At 44.1% G+C, this 24,693-nt stretch overlaps 2 protein-coding genes across 3 annotated transcripts in view; one reads left to right on the forward strand and one right to left on the reverse strand.

The window, feature by feature from the left end:
• cd36 (CD36 molecule (thrombospondin receptor)) overlaps positions 1-16,216 on the reverse strand; it is a 47,112-nt gene extending 30,896 nt beyond the window's left edge. Inside the window, exons 1-3 of one of the 2 annotated variants that reach the window (XM_038811499.1) lie at positions 16,157-16,216; positions 14,303-14,427; positions 5,678-5,838 (exon numbers count right to left, since the gene is read on the reverse strand). In XM_038811499.1, coding sequence (XP_038667427.1) covers positions 5,678-5,838; positions 14,303-14,338 — 197 coding nt within the window. In that variant the 5' untranslated portion in view covers positions 14,339-14,427; positions 16,157-16,216. Of the gene's footprint in view, positions 1-5,677; positions 5,839-8,194; positions 8,380-14,302; positions 14,428-16,156 lie in introns of those variants that run through there. The other variant, XM_038811498.1, reaches the window with a different exon arrangement.
• Positions 16,217-16,258: 42 nt separating this feature from the next.
• Positions 16,259-20,730, forward strand: saysd1 (SAYSVFN motif domain containing 1). The gene is made up of 2 exons (XM_038811500.1): positions 16,259-16,483; positions 20,051-20,730. The coding sequence occupies exons 1-2, from the start codon at positions 16,313-16,315 to the stop codon at positions 20,384-20,386; spliced, it is 507 nt and encodes a 168-aa protein (XP_038667428.1). The 5' UTR covers positions 16,259-16,312; the 3' UTR covers positions 20,387-20,730.
• Positions 20,731-24,693: the final 3,963 nt, after the last annotated feature.

The following is a 24,693-nucleotide window of genomic DNA, read 5'->3' on the forward strand; positions in this document are numbered from 1 at the left end:
TGGAGCGCAGAGGTAGAAAACAGGACGGAGAAGCCTGAAAATGAGAAGAGGCAAAATTCCACATAGGAATACCAGTAAACTTTGCAGAATTATCATCATAGTGGAGCGCTGTATTTCACTTTAAGAGAGAACAAAAGCACTGGTGGTGGTCAGGTGTAATTGAATTTGTGCAGATTGGTTTTATATTTGATTTTCAGAAGATTTGGATGCATCTTCATTTTTAGAAATGTTTTCTGCTTTTCTGATGGGGTATATCATAGAATCACAGAATTTACAGTGCAGAAGGAGCCATTCAGCCCATCAAGTCTGCACCAGACCTTGGAAAGAGCACCCTACTTAAGTTCACACTTCCATCCTATCCCCGTAACCCAGTTACCTGATCTAACCTTTTGGACACTATGGGGCAATTTAGCATGGACAGTCCACCTAACCTGCACATTGTTGGACTGTGGGAGAAGGCCGGAGCACCCGGAGGAAACCGACACAGTCACGGGGAGAAAGTGGCAGCTCCATATGGACAGTCACTCAAGGCTAGAATTGAACCTGGGTCCCTGGAACTGTGAGGCAGCAGCCTAACCACTGTGCCACCATGCGCCCCTAATTTGAGAAAAGTGCCTGCTTATTTGAGTTAATCCAAAATAAAGTGACGATTGTACAACCTGCACAGGCATGTCAGCTCTCACAATTTCAGACTAAGATTGAGCTCAGTAATACTAACTCCACTACGCACAGGACTAAATCGCTGGCTTTAAAAGCAGACTAACCAGGCTAGCAGCACGGTTCGATTCCCGTAACAGCCTCCCCAAACAGGCGCCGGAATGTGGTGACTAAGGGCTTTTCACAGTAACTTCATTTGAAGCCTACCCGTGACAATAAGTGATTTTCATTTCATTTCATAAATCACAATTCAAACTCATGAAAATCAAGAGTTTTGGTCTTAAAAAAATTATGGGCTTCAATTTTTTTTCACTCATAAACCATTATAGCTTGAAAATTAGTTTATAAATATCATATTTAATCTCTAACAAGTTGTATGAAGTTGCACTCAATCCCACAGTTTAAAATGGTTAAAACAGCTAACTCAAGGGCAGCACGGTGGCCTAGTGGTTAGCATAGCTGCCTCACGGCGCTGAGGTCCCAGGTTCAATCCCGGCTCTGGGTCACTGTCCGTGTGGAGTTTACACATTCTCTCCGTGTCTGCGTGGGTTTTGCCCCCACAACCCAAAAATGTGCTGGGTAGGTGGATTGGCCACGCTAAATTGCCTCTTAATTGGAAAAATAATTGGGTAATCTAAATTTTAAAAAAAAGCTAACTCAGAATATGGCGCTCATAAATTGTTGATCTCCCTCTTCCTATTTAATTTTATTCCCACTTCTAGTGCAAATGAAGGTTGATAAACTCTCCCATAAGGAAAGAAATTGAGTTCCATGCTTTATATGTGTTAGTTCTGCAGTTTTGATACTCAGGGAGTAAACCCTGCCCATTGGCTACCCAAGGTAACATTGTTAAAACAGACTTGATTGTTCCTGATTTGTAGATCCAGACTTCGATGAACTTTATTGCTGAGGTACAGTAGTAGATTATACAATGTAAACATGAGAAGTTACAATATCATGTGAACTGCAAGAACACTGAAGAAAAAATGTGCTTACTTGGAAACAGCGACACTGGTGACAAGCATCAAGACTCATGGCAAGCTGGGTCTCCAGTGCTGCTGGGTGTCCACATTATAGGTCACCGATATGAAAATTCTATCAATAGTGCACCATCCCCATCAATTTACCATTGTGCTGCTGTTTCTTGCTTTGCTTCAGCCAACACAGTCGTATCTCAGGGCTGGGGCATGGCATTTCTAATTGGGACCAGGCGACCAGCCTTCAGCAGCTCACACTATGCTCTCCAGCAACCTCCTGAGTGTGATGCTGGCTGTTTCTTTTTTCCTGGTAGTTTGAGGCAGCAGTTGAAAATGGACACGCTGCGCTGCTGAGAACCTGCAGAGTCTCCGTGGCCGGTGTTTCCACTGTGGAAACCAGAAAGCTCTGTTTACAAAACACATGCCACAGCTCAGAGTGCAGGCGTGGGCATTAGGTATATGAGTGTGAAAGATTTCGGAACACCTTTAATCTGTCACTTTGATTTAAAATCAACTGTCTCAGAAGCTTTTGATTGAATTTCACATCCCGAATAGCTTCATTTTTTTTGCATGAAATATTTAACAAGAGAAAACTATTTCAATATCCAATTGTTATTGACAAGTTGCGGGACATTATTATTGGGAATGGAGTACTTAAGTTATCCCTCTGATAGCATTAACATGCTGATCAGTAGCAGATACAGATTAAACCGTTCTTTCTTCAAAACCGACATCATTTCTTTGTCTGAATTTGAAAAAAGAATCCTTCATTGTGCCACTGGGAATTTTATTACTTTTATCCCCACAATCCTGTTAATGTGAGTGAGAATGACGGCTTTTCTGAATTTTGGGAATTCTGCGCTGTAGCCTTCTTTCATGATCTGAGACTGACTAACCTCAGTTATAATAGATTCCTTTCTCTTGACATCTGAAACTTCCACCATGTTCAACTTGGTTTCTTTAATTAATTGTCCCAATACACAACTTTAAAAATGTAAAAACGTCTTATTAAGTAAAATTTATTTCAACGCCTCAATTTCTATGTCAACCTGCCCAGTGTATCACACTAGTAATGCAAAACTCTGCACACAAACCACACATTCGGAAGAATAAAAACTATAATTGTGCTGTCAGGTATTCTCACAGTTCTGGGCGCCACACTATAGGGAGGATGTGAATGTATTGGAGAGAGTGCAGACGAGGTTTGCGAGAATGGTTCCAGGGATGAGAAACTTCAGTTATGAGGACAGATTGGGACTGTTCTCCTTGGCAAGAAGAAGGTTAAGAGGAGATTTGATAGAGGCGTTCAAAATCATGAGGTGGGGTTGGCCAGAGTAGATCGGGAGAAACTGTGCCCGCTCGTTAAAAGATCAATAATGAGAGGACACAAGTTTAAAGTGATTTGCAAAAGAGGCAAAAGTGGTGTGAGAAAAAAACTTTTTCCACAGAGCAAGTGGTTCGGTCTGAAATGCACTGTCTGGAAATGTAGTGGAGGCAGGTTCAATCGAGGCATTCAAGAGGGCATTAGATAAGAAAAAGGCTGGGGAATGGCCGCACTAAGTCATGACGCTCGTTTGGAGAGACGGTGCAGACATGATGGGCCGAATGGCCTCCCCCTGTACCATAACAATTCTATGAGTTGAGGAAGGCATAGGCTAAAACGTTCATGCCGAGATATCACCATCATTCATTGAATAAAAAACAGTTTTGTGAAAATTCTGTATATTCACCACCAAATTGCTAAAAGTATGGTGCCAGCAGTTAATACAGTAATAAGTTTTGATAGAGCTTTGACTGTTTAAAAACAAATAATCATTTAGAAACCAACTATTAACCTACTCTGGTTGGGGCTGGTTTAGCACACGGCTAAATCGCTGGCTTTGAAAGCAGACCAAGGCAGGCCAGCAGCACGGTTCAATTCCCGTACCAGCCTTCCCGAACAGGAGCCGGAATGTGGCGACTAGGGGCTTTTCACAGTAACTTCATTTGAAGCCTACTTGTGACAATAAGCGATTTTCATTTTCATTTTTCTGGTTTATGTTTGCAAAAGGAGGCAGCACGGTGGCGCAGTGGTTAGCAGTGCAACCTCACTGCACCGAGGTCCAAGGTTCGATCCCGGCTCTGGGTCACTGTCTGTGTGGAGTTTGCACATTCGCCCCGTGTTTGTGTGGGTTTCGCCCCCACAACCCAAAGATATGCAAGTTAGGTGGATTGGCCACATTAAATTTGACCTTACTTGAAAAAAAGTAATTGGGAACTCTAAATTTATTTCATGTTTGCAAAAGGAATCATCCCATGATTTTTATACCAAATCTCTCAAATTTATGAGTTTGCCTCCATATTGGGGTTGCCTGTGTGTTTCGGGGTAATGCCAATAGCCAAATCTGAAGCCATGATATTAATGTATAAAGTTAGATAAGTTCCTTGTGGAACATTGTAATTTGCTTATGAGGTGATTAAAAATATTCTTTGACCTTTCAATTTTTTTGTAACCTTTGGAATTATCAGAAGTAGATAAAATGATTGGCAGCGATTATATTAACTCAGAACAAGTATGTGTTACATAAACCTGATCAATAAGATGATTAGATGCTATCAGCAAATAACATACACACACTTACTGACACAAACAGTCACAGACACCTACACTGAGTGGCTAATTGATGGTGACTGAGTTACTATGTAAATGGTGTGAGTGGAGTTTGACGAACTGTCACATTCGAAACTGGGTTGAGTTTCTGGCCCTTTCTGAGAAATCGAAAGAGCAGAATCTGCCTTAACTTGCTGCTGATTACAGAGGCTGAGTGAATGGGTTAAAACAAATTCCTGAGGTTTCGACTAAATAGTGATGGACACCTGAACTGGATTGAAAATGTTCTTGTGTTGAGAGAAACGGGGTTAAAATGTAAAGGAATTTGAGTATTTCCAAAATATGCCATGCCCTTAAAATGTAATCCTGCGCCCTTTTTAGTTTTTAAATGCGTGGGACTTGCCACAAGATATATTTATTTATGTTCACATCAGTTTATTCCTCTCTCCATCTCCGGAAACGAAGGAAGTCTTGCTAAAACTATGCAAGGCACTAGCCTCGACCACACCTGGAATACTGTGAACTGTTTTGGTTCCCTTATCTAAGGAAAGATATATTGGCTTTGGAAGTAATCCAGATATGGTTCACTGGATTGATCCTGGGTATGGAGGGATATTCTTATGAGGAAAGGTTGAGTAGGTTGAGCCTGAAATCTCTGAAGTTTAGAAGCATGAGAGGTGACCTTGTTGAGAGATATAGGATTCTCAAGGGGCTTGACAGGGTTGATTCTGAGAGGTTGTTTCCCCTTATAGGCAAGTCTAGGATAAGAGGGAATAATCTCAGTGTAATGGGTCACCCATTAAAGACAGAAATGAGGACAAAATTCTTCTCTCAGAGGGTGTGAATCTGTGGAATTCTTTACCACAGAGAGCTGTAGAGACTGGGACATTAAGTATGGTTAAGGCTGAGATGGACAGATTTTTAAGCAGTAAAGGAATCAAGAGTTATGTGGATAAAGTGAGAAAGTGGAATTGAAGATTATCATATCAGACTAGTCAAGATCTCATTGAACGGTGGAACAGACTCAATGGGCCAAATGGCCTACTTCTGCTCCTGCGTCTTATGGTTTTATTTCCACAAGGTCCTTGGTTGGCAATTAGCAACAGGAGTCCTTTCACTGGTATGATGAGATCAGTTATCCCACCCTGACGACCTCCCAAATGCAGCACAGGCCATGAATCAATGCGGCCTTCCTTGTCTACTTGGCTGAACTACTCACTGGGGGAATTCACTGTGATATTTTAGTCAGATATTTTCCTGTGATATTGAGCTAATGGATTTGATTGGAAAGTTGCTTTGTGCCTAGGATTTGACTGAAGAGGAAGTGAGGGATGGCATCAGCTGAGTGTCACAACAGCAGAACAGATCATGTAACATAATTGTGGGGGCCAAACAAGGGAGGATTTATCTAAACTAGATCAAACTTTCAAGGCCTAATGTAAATGATATGTACCTGTAGGTATAGGGCCCTTTCTGTTCAAGCACAGGTTTAGCTCCAAGATTCATAATTTCGGATGGATTCTTGACATTAAAGAGCCAGAACTGCCTGTAGACAAGGCTTCCTGTTTGTATCCAGTTTTCATATGCGAGGGTGCCTTCTTCAATAACGGCTTCCTATAATAGAGTTTGAAAAGAAATCCCTTTTCAGATGACTTGGAAACACAATAGCCAGAAATAGGACCCCGCCAGTTCTGAAAGATCAAACTACTTCGTTATTTCAGGAAATCAACAAGCTCACTTCTCCCAGCAGTGCCACTGACTCACTGGAAATCTCTTCCACACCAGTGACTTATACTCCTCACCCCATTGGAAAGGTCAGGGTTAGGTAGTTTACATACAAACAATGGGTACCTGGGTTAGTATTGATGCAGGTTCTTGTGGGGGTGGTGGTGGGCGGTGGGGAGTTAGGTAGCAGGGAGGAGGTGAAGCTGCACATTGTGGAATCGGTAAGCCACAGTGCTGGTGGGCTTTGCAAAGATAGGCCCCGAATGCTTTTTCCATCACAGCAATGCTGCGAGCAATCATCACCTGCTTTTGTACACCTGCATTGGGAGCAGCGGAAGTGCAAGTGACAGGAAGACCAGGCAGTTATATATCACACTGATCTGCAGGATCTGTCTTACCACTCCCATGTCCAGTGAAGTCCAGAATTGCTTCTCAAATGGAGTCAAGGACACGGCATGCCTGGGGCCTCCTCCAGTTCTTGTTTCTGTATTCGCCATCCTCTCCTGTCAGTAGCTAAGTATGCTGGAGATTGGCTGACAACGATAAATGCTTAGCCAACTTGTGTTAGAGTTACAGTTTAGTTTTCTCCCAGATTTTTCTAAATTAATTTTTACGGGTTGTAGGCTTCGCTGGCTAGGCCAGCAATTGTTGCCCACCCCTAATTGCCCTTGAGAAGGTGGTGGTGGGCTACCTTCTTGTACCGCTGCAGTCCATGGGCGTAGGTACACCGATTGTGCTGTTAGGGAGGGAGTTCCAGGATTTGACCCAGCGACAGTGAAGGAATGGCGATATATTTCCAAGTCAGGGTGGTAAGTGATTTGTTGGGGAGCTTCCAGGTGCTGGTGTATTCATATATCAATTCAGGCTGTTTATGAAAAGCCCATGACATGTTCTCTGAAAGCCAGCAGAGAGAGAGAGAGAGAGAGAGTGCAAACTTTAATCTAGATTCAAAGCTACAGGTGTCAATGTGAGACCAGTGCGGGAGCAAATTGCACAAACCAGCGAGTATCAGATGATTTAACGAGTGAATAATCAGAACAGGAATCTGTCCGCACATTCATATTTGATTTGATTTGAGTTATTGTCACATGTACCGAAGTACAGTAATAGAAACATAGAACAGTACAGCACAGAACAGGCCCTTCGGCCCTCGATGTTGTGCCGAACAATGATCACCCCACTTAAACCCACGTAACCCGTATACCCGTAACCCAACAATCCCCCCATTAACCTTACACTACGGGCAATTTAGCATGGCCAATCCACCTAACCCGCACATCTTTGGACTGATCAGTTTATTCCTCTCTCCATCTCCGGAAACGAAGGAAGTCTTGCTAAAACTATGCAAGGCACTAGCCTCGACCACACCTGGAATACTGTGAACTGTTTTGGTTCCCTTATCTAAGGAAAGATATATTGGCTTTGGAAGTAATCCAGATATGGTTCACTGGATTGATCCTGGGTATGGAGGGATATTCTTATGAGGAAAGGTTGAGTAGGTTGAGCCTGAAATCTCTGAAGTTTAGAAGCATGAGAGGTGACCTTGTTGAGAGATATAGGATTCTCAAGGGGCTTGACAGGGTTGATTCTGAGAGGTTGTTTCCCCTTATAGGCAAGTCTAGGATAAGAGGGAATAATCTCAGTGTAATGGGTCACCCATTAAAGACAGAAATGAGGACAAAATTCTTCTCTCAGAGGGTGTGAATCTGTGGAATTCTTTACCACAGAGAGCTGTAGAGACTGGGACATTAAGTATGGTTAAGGCTGAGATGGACAGATTTTTAAGCAGTAAAGGAATCAAGAGTTATGTGGATAAAGTGAGAAAGTGGAATTGAAGATTATCATATCAGACTAGTCAAGATCTCATTGAACGGTGGAACAGTACCAAAGTATTTTTCTGCGGCCAAGGGAACGTACACAGTACGTACACAGTGGACAAAAAAGAATAATCGACAGAGAACATTGACAAATGGTACATCGACAAACAGTGATTGGTTATAGTGCGGAACAAGGGGCCAAGCAAAGTAAATACATAAGCAAGAGCAGCATCGGGCGTTGTGAATAGTGTTTTTACAGGTAACAGATCAGTCCAAGGGGGAGTTGTTGAGGAGTCTAATAGCTGCAGCTCATGCCATTAATATCAGCATTATAATGTAGCAGGAACATAAATCTAAAGAAAGTGCTCAACACACATCAATTAAAATCTTTAAAAATAACAACGATCATGTGTAAAGTTAGAATATACCTTATTTATAGTATCCTGGATTATTTTATCTCCAACTGGGATCAGAATGCCGCCAATTATCAACAACAATGCACCAACAACAACTCCAGTGTAAAATAATTTCTTGTTGTCACAATACATTATTCCCAATCGGTCTAAGAACAGGCAATGTCTTCTGCTGTAGCAGCCAGCAATCAATGCAGAAAGACAGCTCGAGAAGCGGGAGCCAGTTAAAAGTCCATCTTTTCATCAAAGGGCAAAAGAACGTCAGAGATCCAATCAGAAGAGCAAAGCACTGATAACATGGGGTTTGATTGCTGTCAGGTTCGACCATACAAGAACTGCTTTCACAAAACAGACAAAGTTCAGGCAGCAAAGTTTGCATGATAAGAAACATGCTGACAACACGAGTAGATGCACGCTTAACAGTTTCATACAAGTGTCCTTGATCTGCTGTTTTATAAGTATACTTCACAGAGAGGCAGTGGCATAATGGTATTGTCACTGCACTAATAATCCAGAGTAATGCTCTGGGAACTCTGGTTTGAATCACACTGTGGTGAAATGATGATGCGATTTGAATCCAACAAAAATCTGGAATTGAGGGCTGCCTGATGTGGGCGGGGAAGTGGCACCTCTCACTTATAATCCTTCATTTTTCCTGATTTTCTAGCACGTTTGCCTAAGCCAGAAATTAATAATTGCTATTATGTCCCTGGAAGACATCTGGATTAGTATTGTGAAAAAATCTAGTGATAAAAGGACGCAGTCAGATTCAGCGGGTTGGAGCTGCTTTTTTAATATGGCAGTTTGATCCTCGAAGGGTTTCCTGTCCCGGCACTTTCCAAGGTATTATCCGAGGCGCTGAAAATGATGAACGCTGACTTTACCCGTGGTATTGACCAGGGGCGTGCTATCTCAAAACCTATGTGCTCGTGAGACCGACTTGCGGAGTACCAGCTCCTGTTTGAGAGCTGGCTGTCATGTTTTCTTAAGCTGGTTATGAAGGAGGGCCCCTAACAAGCAATTGTTGAAGGTGGTTAATACAGCAAGGTTGGCTCTTGAATCCGTATTGATGCAACAGGCTGAGAGAAACTTGAAATTTGCAATACAGTAACTGCATGAGTTTGGGAATAAGCTGAGTAACTTCGTGGCCTATCGGACTAAGAAGAAGGCAGATGGAAGGGTCTCTGTGCGTCGGTGGGTGGAATGGTTCTGAAGATGGAGGAGATTAATGGGATTTTCAAGAATTTCTATGCAGAGTTATCTAAGTTGGATCTGGAATAATAAACTTTATTAGTGTCACAAGTAGGCTTATATTAATATTGCAATGAGTTTACTGTGAAAATCCCCTAGTCGCCACACTATGACGCCTGTTCGTGTACACGGAGGGAGGAAACCAACTCAGACACAGTGAGAGCGTGCAGACTCCACACAGACGGTGACCCAAGCCATGAATCGAACCCGGGTCCCTGTCACTGGGAAGCAACAGTGCTAACCACTGTGCGACCATGCCGCCCCAGTATGGTTATCCGAGGGCAGATATGGAATGTTTTTTCTTCTCCATGGGATTCCCAGTGGCTTCAGAGAGTCAACGCTTGGCCCTTAATGCTCCTATCTCTAAAGATGAGCTGGCTGCGGCCATTAGGGTGCTTGAGTCATGCAAAGCCCCGGGGCCATGTTGTTTTGGACGTGGGTTTTACAGGGAGTTGATAGAGGGTGGGATTCTCCATTGGCAGACGGCAAAATTCGGGCGTACAATCGGGGGAGAATAACTTCCGACATCAAAATCACGGCAGGCGCCGATTTGATGGCGAATTATGATGCTCCGACTCCTTGAAAATGGCATCAATGCGACGCATGCCGTGCGCAGTTGAAACACCGTTCGCATCTCATTAGTTGGTCCACCTGCGATGCTCCGCCTCAGATGGGCTGATTTCCCGACGGCGCGGTCCACGTGTCCTCTAGCAAATTGTGAACCTGGCATGGTGGCAGCTGAGAGCGGGAGAAGGCGTATGGACAGTGTCGAGCACCGCCATGCTTCGCCAACAGTCATGCCAGTGGTTAGGGGGCTTCTGCTAGGGCTGGGGGAGTAATGACGGGTGGCCAGGCGTTGGGCTGTGGGGTCAGGGTGGATGGGCATTACCGCAGCCGGCAGGCAGCCATGAGGCTGCGCATGTCAGAAAGCTCGCTATAAACCTGATGCCCTGGGTCCCAGAGGTGTTCCCCCCAGGGCACCTCCCCAGGGTGCCCTCTGGCCTCAGCCGACCCATCAGTTGAATGGTCACTCCAGCATTACCTGTCCCATTTTTTCAACCGCGATCAGTGTGTGTGTGGGCAGTTTATATGTTAAGCGTGGCTGCAGCTTGTTAGCCCTGCGAGAGTCCATCACGGGCCAACCGTTTTTCGTGGGGTTTGCTAGTGTTCCATGCGGCGCCGGTGCTAGCCCCTCACCGGTAGCGGAATCGGGGCAGGTGTAGCGCTGATCTTTCTGACGTGAAACTCCACGGATTCTTCATTGGCGTCAGCACTTAGACTCAGAAATGGAGAATCCAGCCCAGAGTCTTTGGTGGGTATGTACTATTGCCGCTTTGAAGTAGGGCTGTTGTCGCAGACACTTGGGGAGGCTAATATCGCCCTGATTTTGAAGACAGGTAGGAATGTGCCTCTTAAAGACCAATAATTCTTTTGATTGTCGATTTGAAACTGTTGTCTAAGGTACTTGTAAGTTGGTTGGAGGGTCTCCTTCCAACAATTATTCGGGAGAGCCAGACTGGGATGATTAAGGGTAGCATCTCTAGTGATAACATTAGGAGATTGTGGAATGTGATTCAGGCTTTCTGGGAGTGGGCATTGGATGGACTGGTGATTTCCTTGGACGAGAAGAAAGATCTTGATTGGGTTGAGTGGATTTTTCTGGTGTAGACATTGTGGAGATTTGGGCTGGCGGAGGACTATGTTAAATGGATTCAGGTGTTGCACCACAGGCCTGTGGCAGCATTGCTTATCAATGGTTTTAGATCTGAGAACGTTCAGCTTCAGAGAGGGACTAAACAGGGCTGTCCCTTATTCCCCTTGTTATTTGCGCTGGCCATAGTGCCATTGGCGGAGGCTGTTTGGCAATACACCCTAATATCGGGGTTGGAGTGTGGGGAGAAGCAACGCTTTATGTGGATGATCTGTTCATTGTGCCGAAGTCTGGTGTCTCAGTTCCCACTTTTATTAATGCGGTGGACAGATTTAGTGCTTTCTCCGGATACAAGTTCAATGTTACAAAATCGGAGGCTATGTCGGTGGGTGAGCTGAGAGGTAAACCCCCTCTATTAGATTGGGTTTGGCTCGTTGAGAGCTGGAGTTTTAGAGGAGGTCAACAGAATCAGATTAGTTTGTTTATCTGGAATAAGAAGAAGAAGCTTTTCCTAACGTTTACTATGCTCCAGCTTCCTGGGGCGAGGGGAGATCTGAACGTCCCGAATATTAGGCTGCATCAACTAGCTTCTCACCTCTGGTTTATAAAGGATTGGGTTAGGAAGGATCCTATTTTGCTCTAAATTAAAGTAGACCAGTCGGCTTATCCTCTGCCGGGCTTGTTATTTTAAGGAGCCATTTAGGTTGGTTCTGCTAGATGCGAGAATCCTATTATTATTAATATTCTTATTGGGTGAAGATTGGTCCACCAGCTAGAAGGGGGATCTAAACTGACTTCCACTCTTTCTCCCATAATAAAGGACATAAAGGACAATCCAGACTTACCACCCGGTCTAATGGACCAAGGATTCGATACATGGAGAGATAGTGGCATTTGTAGGCTGGAAGATATATTCAGTGGTGCTTCCTTGTCATCCTTTAGACAGCTATGTCAACAATTTGACATCTCAAGACACTACTTTTTAAAGTGTTTACAACTTAGAGACTTTATCCTTAATGGGACAAACTTGCATCATGACTTCTCTATTTCCCCAGTGGAATTAATCCTGAACTCTGTGGAGCCTAAACAGCTCATCAGCAAGTTTTATGATACTTTAAGTTCTAGATCCCGTGTTAGCACATTGGGTGCCCTGCAGTCTTCGGAAAAATATTTGGCAATTAATATTGATGAGGAGACATGGGGCAGTATATGGGATTATGCCAGTAAAATCTCCATTTGCAATAAAATGAAGGAGACTCAATTTAAGATACTGCACTACTTGCATATCATATCTAGTCTTAGACATGGGTTTGATCTTGCTATATCGCTGATGTTTCTAAAGTGCCTGATAGTCAAGGGTTATTATACACACTACGTAAGGACCTATGTTAAGATTCAATCCTATTGGTCTGGTGTAGTCAGAGAGCTGGAGAGGATATTTGATAGAGCTTTAGAATTTAATCCTATGTTCCAAATTCCATTATTTTCTGTACTGTACCTGTTTTGTATTAATAAATATTTTCTTTTTCTTTGTTGTGTTAGGATCCTGGATGAGAATCTGACTCTTTGTAATTTGTAAAACTGTGAGGAAAGGTTACTGCCCCACTGGAGTGATAACACAAGCCAATAAGTATCTTTTATGTTAGAATAAACTTAAATTTAAACACGGAATTAACCTCATTAACAACAGAGAAATAGCTTTACAGTTAACAAGTACAACAGTGAAAGAAGAAAATTTAACATACATTCTAAACATGCCACTACATTCCAATTAAGCAAACGAAAATAGTTCTCATACCACTCATGAATAAAGTTAACAACCATCTTTTTTTTACTTGCAGAACCAAAACTCCTAGAAAGAACAAATTTTTTTAGTCGGAGCTGGCTCTTCCTCTTAATTACATTGTCTGTACACAAAGCATAAGGCATTCTTTTATCTCCTCCCATAAGATGTCCCGTGACTTATTTAGCATGCACAAAACATAATCACCCCTCTTAAATTATCTATAACCCAGTTGTCCTTTAAACATAAACAATATTCCACCAGCTAGCTAGCTGGAAGCAAATAAATGGTTCTCAAATCTATTAGCATAACATTTCACCTGCAAAATCAATTATTCCCTCACTTTTATGCCCCCTTAATCACAGCTCTAGCAGTCATAATATTTGTATGCATCTTAACCCAGGTTTTGATAACATTACTGCCAAGAAACATATAGTTCCAGATCCACAGCAACATGGTTGACTCTTAAATGCCCCTACCAGGGCAACTGGGGATGGGCAATAAATGCTGGCCCAGCCAGCAATGCCCACATTCCCTGAACGAGTTTGAAAAAAATGCCCAGAGGCTGTTTCCCCAGCAAGACTAACATGGTAACAGAATAACGAGTCAACCATTTAGGACTGGGAGGAGTAGAGATTTCTATCTCTATTCGAGAAGGTTGTGAATCTTGGGAATTTTGTACCCCAGAGAGCTATGGATACTCGACCTTGAGTACATTCAAACTGAGATTGATAGGTTCCAGGAATCTATGTGTACATGCAGATATGGAGATTGGAAGGAAAAGTGAGGTTGAAGTTGAAGATCATCCATGAGCTTACTGAAAGGCAGAACAGAATCACAGAATTTACAGTGCAGAAGGAGGCCATTCGACCCATCGAGTCTGCACCGGCTCTTTGAAAGAGCGCCCTATCCAAGCCCACACCTCCACCCTATCCCCATAACCCAGTAACCCCACCCAACACTAAGGGCAATTTTGGACACTAAGGGCAATTTAGCATGGCCAATCCACCTAACCTGCACATCTTTGGACTGGGGGAGGAAACCGGAACACCCGGAGGAAACCCATGCACACACGGGGAGAACATGCAAACTCCGTACAGGCAGTGACCCAAGCCGGGAATCAAACCTGGAGCTGTGAAGCAATTGTGCTACCCATTATGCTACTGTGCTGCCAGGTTCAAGGGGCTGTATGGTCTACTCCTGCCCTATTCTGATGTTCTTATGCTAATTGATCTATATAGTTGAAGGCACAATTTCCCAGGTTTCTTGCCCCTGAAATGATGAGTCTAGATAAAATGTATGAAAAGCATGTTCTGGCCTTTGAGAACTTGTGATCTTAAAGGTGTATTGCACTGTATGTAACTTCAGTTTGATTTCTTGGCTCTGTTCTTTCTACATTATTTCTGTCACATTTGAGTTAGTATTTCCCAGTACTGACCCCAAAGTTGAAGGAGATTCTGCTCATTTCTTCCATTGCTTCTGACTCTAATATTTTGAGAGTAGTTTTCTCAAATCTTCTTGAAGTCCTGATATTGTTTGGCTTTCCTCTGTTGCACTTTTGCCCTCATCAGTCAATGGCACCATGCAATACAAGCAGATATATAATGTAATAGTGTTGTAAAAGTTTGAACAACAACTTACATTTATATACTGTAGTGCCTTTCACAAAATAAAACAACCTAAGGTGTTGCACAGGAACAAAGTTTGAACAACAACTTACATTTATATAATGCCTTTCACAAAATAAAACAACCTAAGGTGTTGCACAGGAACAAAGTATGACACTGATCCATAGGAGAAGCAAGACCAGAGGCTGAAGAAGCTTTTAAGAAGGGTTTAAGAAATTTCTTAAAAGAGAAAAGCGAGTCAGGGAATTTAAAACACAAGAGAGGAGAGAGCATCTATGGAGCGCTTAAAAGACCAAAGGAGATTTTAGTCTGTGGCTCCAGAGTGGACTGGCCAAGTTCAAGAAACTTATTCTGACATAACGAGTAAGTAATTTGTTGGTGATTATTTTTTTACCTTTATCTTACCTTCAAAACTCAGGTAATTTATTTGTAATTGTATGGTGTAATTGATAGTAGCAAGGTTTGGTAGGGTATATTAGTTATCAATTAATTCAGTAAAATAAATTATTTAATACAGTATAAAGAAGGGAGAGCAGGTGATGTGTTGCGGCAGTAAAGTGTCTGCAGGTTAGAGTTTTGCCTCTGAGCTATTGAGTTGAAAAGCAAGCTCCAGACACTGTGAGGTATCAGGGAGGGGGAACGTTACCTGGACACTTAGGGTGGGATACTCCCATCCCGCGGCAGTGTCCACGCCGTCATAACTGTCTTCACATTTTACGACGGCGTGAACGGGCCGCTGCCAGTAATTCTGGCCCCTGCAGGGGGGAGGGATGTGGGGTAGTACACCCCTTTAAAGGATCAGGCTTCACAGATCACGTGACTGGCTCAGGGCCAATCTCGTAGCACGCACAAACCCCGGCCAATAGGGAGATTGCAGGCAGCCCTGGGAGCAGGACCCCAGACGTGGACCAGGGAGCTGAAATGTTAAGATCTGTTGTAGTGTCCTGTGCCTGTTACATAACCTTTCATCGATAAACCCCATTGTTAACTACTGGAAGCCTCCAGTGTATTTCCATTAAAAAAACTAAACAGCTCAACAATTGGAGCTATAGCCCCGTTACAAGCTACTCCCCCGTTAACTGATGCAGTGCAAGAAGCTCACTTCTTAGCCATGATGCATATTCAGTGTCCAAGGTAGTTTTTAATAACCTTTATCGTCAAAAGTAGGCTTACATTAACACTGCAATGAAGTTACTGTGAAAATCACCAATCGTCACAATCCAGCACCTGTTTGGGTACACAGAGGGAGAATTCAGAATGTCCAATTCACCTAACACCACATCTTTCAGGACTTGTGGGAGGAAACAGGAGCACCTGGAGGAAACCCACACAGACAGGGGAGAATGTGCAGACTTCACACAGTGACCCAGCCAGGAATCGAACCTGAGCACAAACTCAGTATTATTAAGAGGCTTTGACCTCAATTCATTATTTCATCACAAACATTAAGTTTGTGTTTTCTTTAATCTCACAAAACAGGACGTGTGAACTTTGAATGATTTAACGTTTGGAGAAAGTGGTGGAATTCCGGATCCTTCCCTGAGGATACGTCCCAGACTAGAACAGTCTGAAGCTCAGGTTGTGCCTGTCTGGAGCGGACACTCTTTACCGCGGGACACTTCCGCCCCGCCGGATGGGGGGGGGGGGGGGGGGGACTTCCTTACCGGACTACACTTCCGTCCTGCGGAATGGGGCGGATACTGTTTACCGGGGGACACTTCTGCCTCGCGGGATGGGACGGACACTCTTTACCGAGGGACACTTCCGCTCCGCGGGATGGGACGGACCCTTTTTACCGAGGGACACTACTGCCCCACCGGATGGAGCGGAAGTTGGCGGAATGGCGAGCGCGGCAGCGGTTGGAAGAGCCGCAAAGCGATGCTGGTTTTAGACAAAACCGCGGCGTTTTCGCCGCCTTCTGGGGGCGACTGCGGCCCCGGAGAGTGGAGGCAGAGTCCGGGGAGCAGCCCCAGGACACGGCCGAGAGCAGAGTGAGTGGCCCGGGACATCCTTCTCCCTCTGAGACCGAGCTGGGCCCCTTCCCCGCTGACCGGAGCCTCCAGCAGGAGCTGGGAGAGCGGCCGCCTCTTTAGGGACCAGAACAGGCCCCAGTGTTAAAAACTTCAGTAACAATCTGGGAATGTGCCACAAACACAATGCGAAGCTGTTGACATTATATATTAACGCTTCTATAGGATGTGTTTTTTCTGTCTTAACTCCTGTTGCTGCTGGCATCTTTACTCGCACCTTCTTGTCCTTTATTATTGTAAATTGCTGCACATTTCCCTGCCTGTTTTGTTTTGTCACTTTCACCAGCTGTTTGCAGGATCTGGCCACTAGATCGCTCTGGAGAATTTAAAGACCCTCAAAATCTCCTGTCAATTTGTGTATTCTTAATTCTGTGCTTCTGTTAATCCACAGATTCCTCTCTTGAGGCCCTGTTCTTTAAAATTTTCCTAGGTCAGGAAACCCTACCCTGAAAGCTTCAGCAATCCCTCTATCTTGGTTTCGATATGGAGCGTGACTTGTAACTGTTCCTCTTGGAGAACAATGGCAATTACTCCCCGATGATCAAATCCCTATAGCAGCTGCATTTCCACAATTTATTGTGCCACCTTCCCCCTGCCCCCCCCCCCCCCCCCCCCCCCCCCCCCCCCCCGGCCACCGTCCACATATAATGTTGTGGATTTGCATTTCCCCCTCCCAAACTGTTGGACACTCAGGGTATTCCTCCACTGTTTGTTTCTTTTCGCTTTCCTGCTGGTCATCACTCTCCCTTATTATAGGCTAGGGTTTATAGAACCCCAAAGTGTATCATGGAGTTCACCTGACCCACAGCTTGTAATAGATTTTGGTTATGTGAGCACAAGGGCCCACTCTACAGGTGTGATGCAACAGATCTAAAGTACTTTTAAAACAAAACAATGTTTATTTTATGAATCCAGTTAACATTTTTTAAACCCACAATAAACATCGTAGCAACTATCAACTCAAATACTTCTCCCAAAGAATAAGTAACCCTTAATCTTTCCTAGCAACATATAAGAACTTGAGCAGTTGGCATTTCCTGCATATGTAGTTTTCCAGGACACACCATATTCTGGTGTTCCCACATGACATGCCACATCGGCCCTGGTGTGTTAGCCAAGATTTCCAACATCTGTAGTATTTTTCTGTTATTACAAATGGTTTAGTTTTGAAGTAATTTGACTGTTTAGCTGCAAATTCCCCTGCAAAAAAAAACACACACTAATATATCCCTAACTACCACAAACAATAACCATTGAACCAGCGGTAAATACTGAGCTGAAAACTGTTCCCACCAATCAGTCTGTTATTGGGTCCTTTCTTTTCAATACTCGCTGCTTCCCTCACGCTGCTCCTCTATACTGTTGTTACTGAGAGAATTCCCAAACCGTTGCTGGGTTTCTTTCCGGTTGTTCCTCTGTAGCGAGTGGGTGATGGTTGGAAGGATTCTTGCAATTCTTCAAAGGTCGTAGAGTTTAAGTTGGAATTGTCGATGTAAGTCAAGCCAAGGGGTTAATTCAAAGTAGGATTCGGGAAATAAAGTTTATGATGAGCTGGATGTTTACAATGGGTGCAGGATAGGAGATTATTCAGAGAGCAGTGGAATAGTCAAATCTGGCAGTGATCCCTACCAATGTTCGCAATGTGCAGATAACTGCTTGGAACAATGCATCTTCAGTATCACAAGCTGAACCCTACTCCATTAGGAGTGCAATGCCCTTACAATTTGCACCTTCTGCTGATAATGTTATCTACTTATTGCTGTCTCATTGCAGCCACAGTATGTGCATGGACCATGTGTATTGAGATTTCAATTGTAATTTTTTTTAGACATTCTCACGCATTTCAGAAAAAGCCAGATATCAATTTTGCCAAACGTCAGACTGGTGATATAATTTAACGGACTACTTTTTCACGTCACATGTAAGCACGAGACTTAACATCCTCCAGAACTATGATGAAGAGAGCAAATTTTACCCTGATAGACCCTGCAATTTGCCAAAGGGTTGGAAGAAATTCAACCCTGGGAGAAGCTGTAGGTGGGTTCTGCAGAGAGATTTTTTATGTGACAAAATATTTTTTCTCTATACTAGATTTAATTGAATGGATGGTGTCAATGAGATCGCTTCTTGATGTGCGTTGAGCCAGAAATATCTTTTGTTTCTGCAGTTTAAAAAAAAATCAGAATAACATTGTGAGGTTTGAAAAAAATCCAAATGAAAATGAATTACAAACTCTCGATATGAACTGACTGTTTTCCTATATTTTCCCCTTTTTGCACAATACTGTCATTTATTTTGGCTTCCACCTCTGCATACTTCCATTAGCACTGTTCGTGAAAATGAAAATCAAGGGTGCAGTTAAGTCACCTACAGAGCATGCATGACATGTGAAAACAGAACCCATCTTCCTTGATGAAACAAGATGATTAAAGAGTGCTTATCATGCATGAGTCAGACCTGAATAATTTACATCTAAATGACGCTCTTTAATGTTCTACCAAGATTTATTCACTTGTCCTTTTCCCCTCTGAAAAGTTCTCACTCTTTCTGTTTCTTCCTAAGGCATGGGCAGTGCGGACAAGGCTGCGTTTTTTGCCTGTTCCTCGGTGCCCTGAGAAACAGGTGCTCAGCCCCTGCAGTGAATGTGTTGTAGCAATGGGATTGGGTCGACCGTGGGCTTCTCAACCTTTCCTCTTCTGAAGCCCTGTGTTCTAAAAAATTCCACCGCTGCCTCCTGTAGCACAACATAACTTGTCCAGCGTACACAGTATTGTCTGTATGGGTGAACGTAAAAGCACAATCATCCCTCCCGCCACCAAGATAGGTCATACATGGGAACTTTACAGATTGAAATTAGAAAGAAACATCTAGATTGTGGAAGAGGGATAACATTGTAAAATGATGAAACTCCGAGACCTGTGTGCTTCATGTCTTTGGAGTGAATTATCCCTATTGAAATAAGTGACTTACTGTGAATGCTGCTAGTGGTTAAGCATCTGGTCACCGCGGTTTGTCAGGATCTTTTCAGTTAGTTGAAAGATTTATCGTAAAGACACCACATGATTGGAAGTAAGTGACTAAAGATGCAGGCTGGGGTGATTCCTAGAATCTTACAGCACAGAAACAGGTCATTCAGTCCATCGTAAGTATGGCAATTCTTTTGAGTTACCCCAATCAGATCCAGTCCTGTACTCTTTCTCCATAACCCTGCAAATGTTTACTTTTCAAATGTTTATCCATCTCCCTATTCCCCAGTAGCAGTGAATCTGTAAATGCCATCCTGAGGTTGCGTTGATTTACCCGTTTTCGTCAGGAACAGTAAGGTACCATAGCTTGGCTTCTCTGATAGTGTATGCCTGTCACTTGGGCTGTTCTTACGATTGCCTTGTCGCTAATCTGTCCCACGCTGTGACTTGTCAGTGAAAAAAATCAAACATTTGCGTTTTTCTATACCCATGGAACTTGTTTATCAGCATCATTGGTCCTCAGTCTAATCACAGCATAAAACTCAATTTTTTTTCCTTTCAGGCAAAGAAAGAAAGTGGCCATATTTCATTCCCAGAGAGATCTCTGGTCGAGCCAGTTGAATCTGATCACTCTATCTTCACGACAGTGAATGTCCTAAAATTCCTTCTCTGGCTGGTCCTACTCGGCCTCTTCATTGAGCTGGAGTTCGGCCTGGTATATTTTGTACTATCGATGTTTTATTGGATTTACGTTGGGACCCGAGATCCAGGCAGAAAGAAGAAAGGCGAAGTTAGTGCATACTCTGTGTTCAACCCTGGCTGTGAGGCTATTAAAGGGAGTCTTACAGCAGAACAGTTTGAGCGAGAACTTCAGTACAGGCCGCTGGCTGGCAGGTGACTTGACATGTGAAAAGCCTTTGTTTCGTAATGAATACCTACACAAAGTATATGTACCTGAAGTAACCAACAGAAGTCTCCGTGCATAATTCTGGTATCTTATACTACATAGGACAATGTTAGCAGTAGGTATCCACACTAGACTGTCACGTAACATGAACTGTGATATTTAAACACAATAAAAGGTAACAATTAAAATGGAATTCTTAATTTACAAAAGCAAGTTTGTTTAATGTCACAATGCATTTTACTATAATTCTGACGATAGTCTCCAAATTAATACCAGAATACCATACAGGTAGTGTTGTATGTCTAGTATTTAAATAAAAGTGTCACCTTAAATAATCTTCAGTGTCCTGCAACTGGCCTGAAGAAACACCAATTATCCTGCAGTTTTGTTCTGTTTTAATATATAGATTAGGTTACAAAACAGGAATAAGTCTGTGTTCTCATGAGCTTATATCTAAATCATGGGTAAAACCCGGGCAATTTATTGCTGATACTGAGTCCTGCAAACCATATTTCTACTGTTGATGCTCTTCACAATAACTACGGACAGGACAATGTTCCTTGCATTTTTCAGTACCAGAAGTTGCAGGTCACTACAGCGAAAGTAGCTTTATATCAGTCATTTGACAAGCTGCCACCTCTATTGGATAATTCAAGCTGCAATGATATGTCATCCGGCTGACCGCATTGATACCATTATATTTCAAAGCAGCACCTTCTAAATGTTATGTGTAACGTTATCGGAACAGATTAGTTCCTCATTAGATCGCAAATTGCTTTTTGGATTGCTGCAGGGATTTCACCCATGTCTTAAAACGGCAACCAGCAGAATTAGGTAGTAGATGGGAACCAGACTGTTATTATCCGTAGCCCTCTTCCCAGTGTACAGTCCAATTTCTTATAATTCAGGGTTGTTTTCAGACCATAAATGACAAGCCTGCAGTGGTAGTTTTAATGCTTATCCTTCTCCAGCAAGAGGAAAATAAAGAAGCTTCCGGATACATTGATAGTGATGGAACCATCAATTCACTAGACACATGCTTTAAGATATGAACAGTGGTTTTAATCTACTTACAACAGAGCCAGCCTGTTCCGCGTTGAACTCTAGATGAACTGAACAACTGGCTCTGAGCATTGGTATTTATACAGCAGTCCAGGGGGAGGAGTCGTGGGCAGAGCCAAGGGTGGAGCCCTGTACAAACCCCTAAGCATTCCCAGCGCTACTTCCCCCTAGTGGTCGGGCAACGCAACTGCGCTTACAAATGCATGGTCTCACAATACAGTGTGAATTACGGAGTTACATTCACCACAGATAGTAACTCAAAAGTTAATGGCTGGGGCATTATCAGACCTGATGCCAAATCATTGTGGAGAAAAAGGGCCACATGACTTGAGCGACCATTTTGAAATCTCCATATTCCTTTGAGAACTGAAATAACCCTCGGATTGCTGCTTTAAAACCAACTGGAAAAGAGTCCAGCAACTCAGCTAACCAAGCAGCCAAACGCCACCTCTCAACTCAAAGCAAGTATGATTTTAAAAGTCTGCTCATCACCTGCCAAGTGGTCTAAATACAGAAATCCCGGGCGCGATTCTCCCAACGGGAGACAAAGTGCTGACGCCGGAGTGAAAACCGGAGTGTTTCACTCCGGCGTCGGAGGCCGCTCCTCGCCCCCTATTCTCCCACCCCCAGGGGGCTAGGAGCAGCGCCGCGTCAACTTTGCGGCCGGCGGCGCTTAAATGACGTCACATGCACAGGTTGGCCGGCGCCAACCCGCACATGCGCGGTTGCTGTCCTCCCTGCTGGCGACCCGCAAGACATGGAGCATTGATTTTGCGGGGCGGCGGAGGGAAAAGAGTGTGTCTTTTAGAGACGCCGATCGGTGGGAACCGATCGCGGGCCAGACCCCTCCTGAGCACGCCCCTGGTGCTCAATCCTCCCTCCCCCCCCCCACAGGTCGCACACGCAGCGTTCGCACACTGTTCACGCTGGCAGCGACCAGGTGTGGTTGGCGCCGTCGTGAACCGGTCGGATTGGGCAGGCCGCTCGGCCCATCCGGGCTGGAAAATCGCCACTCGACCGTTAGAAACGGCGAGCGGCGATTCTCCGAGCGGCCTGTCGCAAAACACGGCACGCCCTTTTGGGGGGGGTGGGAGAATCGCGTGCGGGTGCCAGGGCGGCGTGGCGGGAATCGCCCGGCACTCCCGCGATTCTCACCCGGCGTGGGGGTCGGAGAATCGCGCCCCCCATTTGCGGGAGCATCATTCATTTCAAAAACTTTCAAGCTGCTATCTCCAACCAGGAACTCCTTTGGACTGAAATCTGCGATGCAGGAAACACCCTCTGGACTTTAACTTGCTGACTCTGGAAATCATGTGAATTGATATTTGTTTATGTGGTTCCTTGCTGTTGTTGTACCATGGTTATAAAAACTTCCTCTTTCCTATCTCCCTTACTGTGTGCGTGTGAGATTGCAAACCTCCTCCTTCGCTCCCACCTCACTTCTGGGTTTGAATGTGAAATAAACTGGCTTCCGAGTTAATGGTGAAGAGACTGCTGTGTGGTACTTAGGTCATGCAAACTGAGGGCTTGGGGAAACAGCCTACTTTAAAATCAATTCAAAAACACCGCTACTTATGGACTGACGAAAAGAGGGTAAAGAAGTTCAGTTTGCCTCTGTCCTGTCCGTCACAAGTACCTCACGTTATTAAATTAAGCCTTTCTAAAGTTCCAAAGATGTGGCTGCTGGTCATTTGGACACTCGGATCGTATTCAATGTGATCACTTTGTGGTTGCTGCCTTTCATTGTCTTGGGTCTGATGAATATCATTGCTAGGCAGTTGGAAAATGGAGGAAAACGCCTGTCTCTAATGTTTACAAGGGAGACTTTCTGCTTGGGTGAACCTGATTAATCAGGACAGTGTGATATACTTGATTGAAATTCACTGATAAGCACCATAGCAACTGGTGTCATCATAACAAACAATTATGCATGCCTATGGTAATCTCTAGATGCCAAAACACTCAGTTGCAGTTCAGTGACAAAGCAAATGTTCACCCAAACAGAGGCATACCTTCAAAGACATGCAGAGATATGTTGGTCATAACCAATTTTACAATGGACAAAGGACATTTTCCAACATTGGAGAATCTGATACAATAAAGTTACCATTTAGCACTTTTCCTATCAGACCAAACTGGAAAATAGTAAACAATGAGGCGGATAGAAACAAACTTTGGCAAAAGCAATAGACTGGCCAAATTGACAGACAAATCATGGATGCAGATAAAATTTGACACAGAGTAATGTGAAGTTCTACATATCAGTAGGAATCACAGAATCCCTACAGTGGAGAAGGTGGCCAGTTGACCTATCGAGTCTTCGAAAGAGCACTCTACCCATGTTCACCTACCTGTTCACCCTGTCCTATCCCCATAATACCATAACTTAACAGGCACATCCCTGGACTTGAAGGAGCAATTTAGCCAGGCCAATCTGCCTAACCTGCACATCTTTGGACTGTGAAGTCTTTTGGAGGAAACCGGAACACCCAGAGGAAACCCACGCAGACAGGGAGAGAAAGTGCAAACACTGCACAGACAGTAAACCAAGGCAGGAATTGAACCCAGGTCCCTGGCGCTGTGAGGCAGCACTGTTAACCACTGTACCACCCCTAAGGAATGAGGATAGACAATGTTTGGAAATTAGTTCAATGTGGCTTATCAATGGGGCTGACACGATGGGTCTGCCAGGGCAGTCCTGTTTGTGGATTTTGGGAAGGGGGTAGAGCAGGCTGGCTGGGGTTGTGAGACTATGAGGTTGGAGGTTGTGGAGTGAAGATCTCTGGGGGAAATTAGATCCGTGACAGCCCTGGAAATAATGACTTGATGTTCGGTGGTATGGTCCAGGTCCAGGGGAAGGTAGGAGGAAGCGTCTGAGTTGCTGCCCAGCCTCTGGAAGGTAGAAGTCAGTATGTCAAACAACAACAGCACCATCCTTATCAGCAGGTTTGATAACAAAGTCAGGGTTGGACTTGAGAGAACAGAGGGCAGCAAGTTCAGAAAGAGACAGATTAGAATGGGTGAGGGGGCAGAGAAATTGAAGCGGCAACGGTCAAGAGCAGGTCGGAGGTCAGAGGGAGAAGACTGCAGATGTGTGAAAGGATCTATTGAGCGGGGGATGGTCTCTTGCCCAAAGAGATGAGCACGGAGACAAAGGCGACAAAAAATTCAGCTTCGTGCCGAGTCTGAAATTCATTGAGGTGAGGGCATAAGGGGATGAAGCTGAGTCCTTTGAT

The sequence above is a fragment of the Scyliorhinus canicula genome, chromosome 11, assembly GCF_902713615.1.
Source record: "Scyliorhinus canicula chromosome 11, sScyCan1.1, whole genome shotgun sequence".
Lineage (NCBI taxonomy): Eukaryota > Metazoa > Chordata > Chondrichthyes > Carcharhiniformes > Scyliorhinidae > Scyliorhinus > Scyliorhinus canicula.

Coding starts and splice junctions, on each gene's coding strand:
- saysd1 (XM_038811500.1), top strand. CDS start 16,313: ATGGAGCGGAAGTTGGCGGAATGGCGAGCGCGGCAGCGGTTGGAAGAG. Junction 16,484..20,050: donor AGGACACGGCCGAGAGCAGA/GTGAGTGGCCCG, acceptor TTTTCCTTTCAG/GCAAAGAAAGAAAGTGGCCA.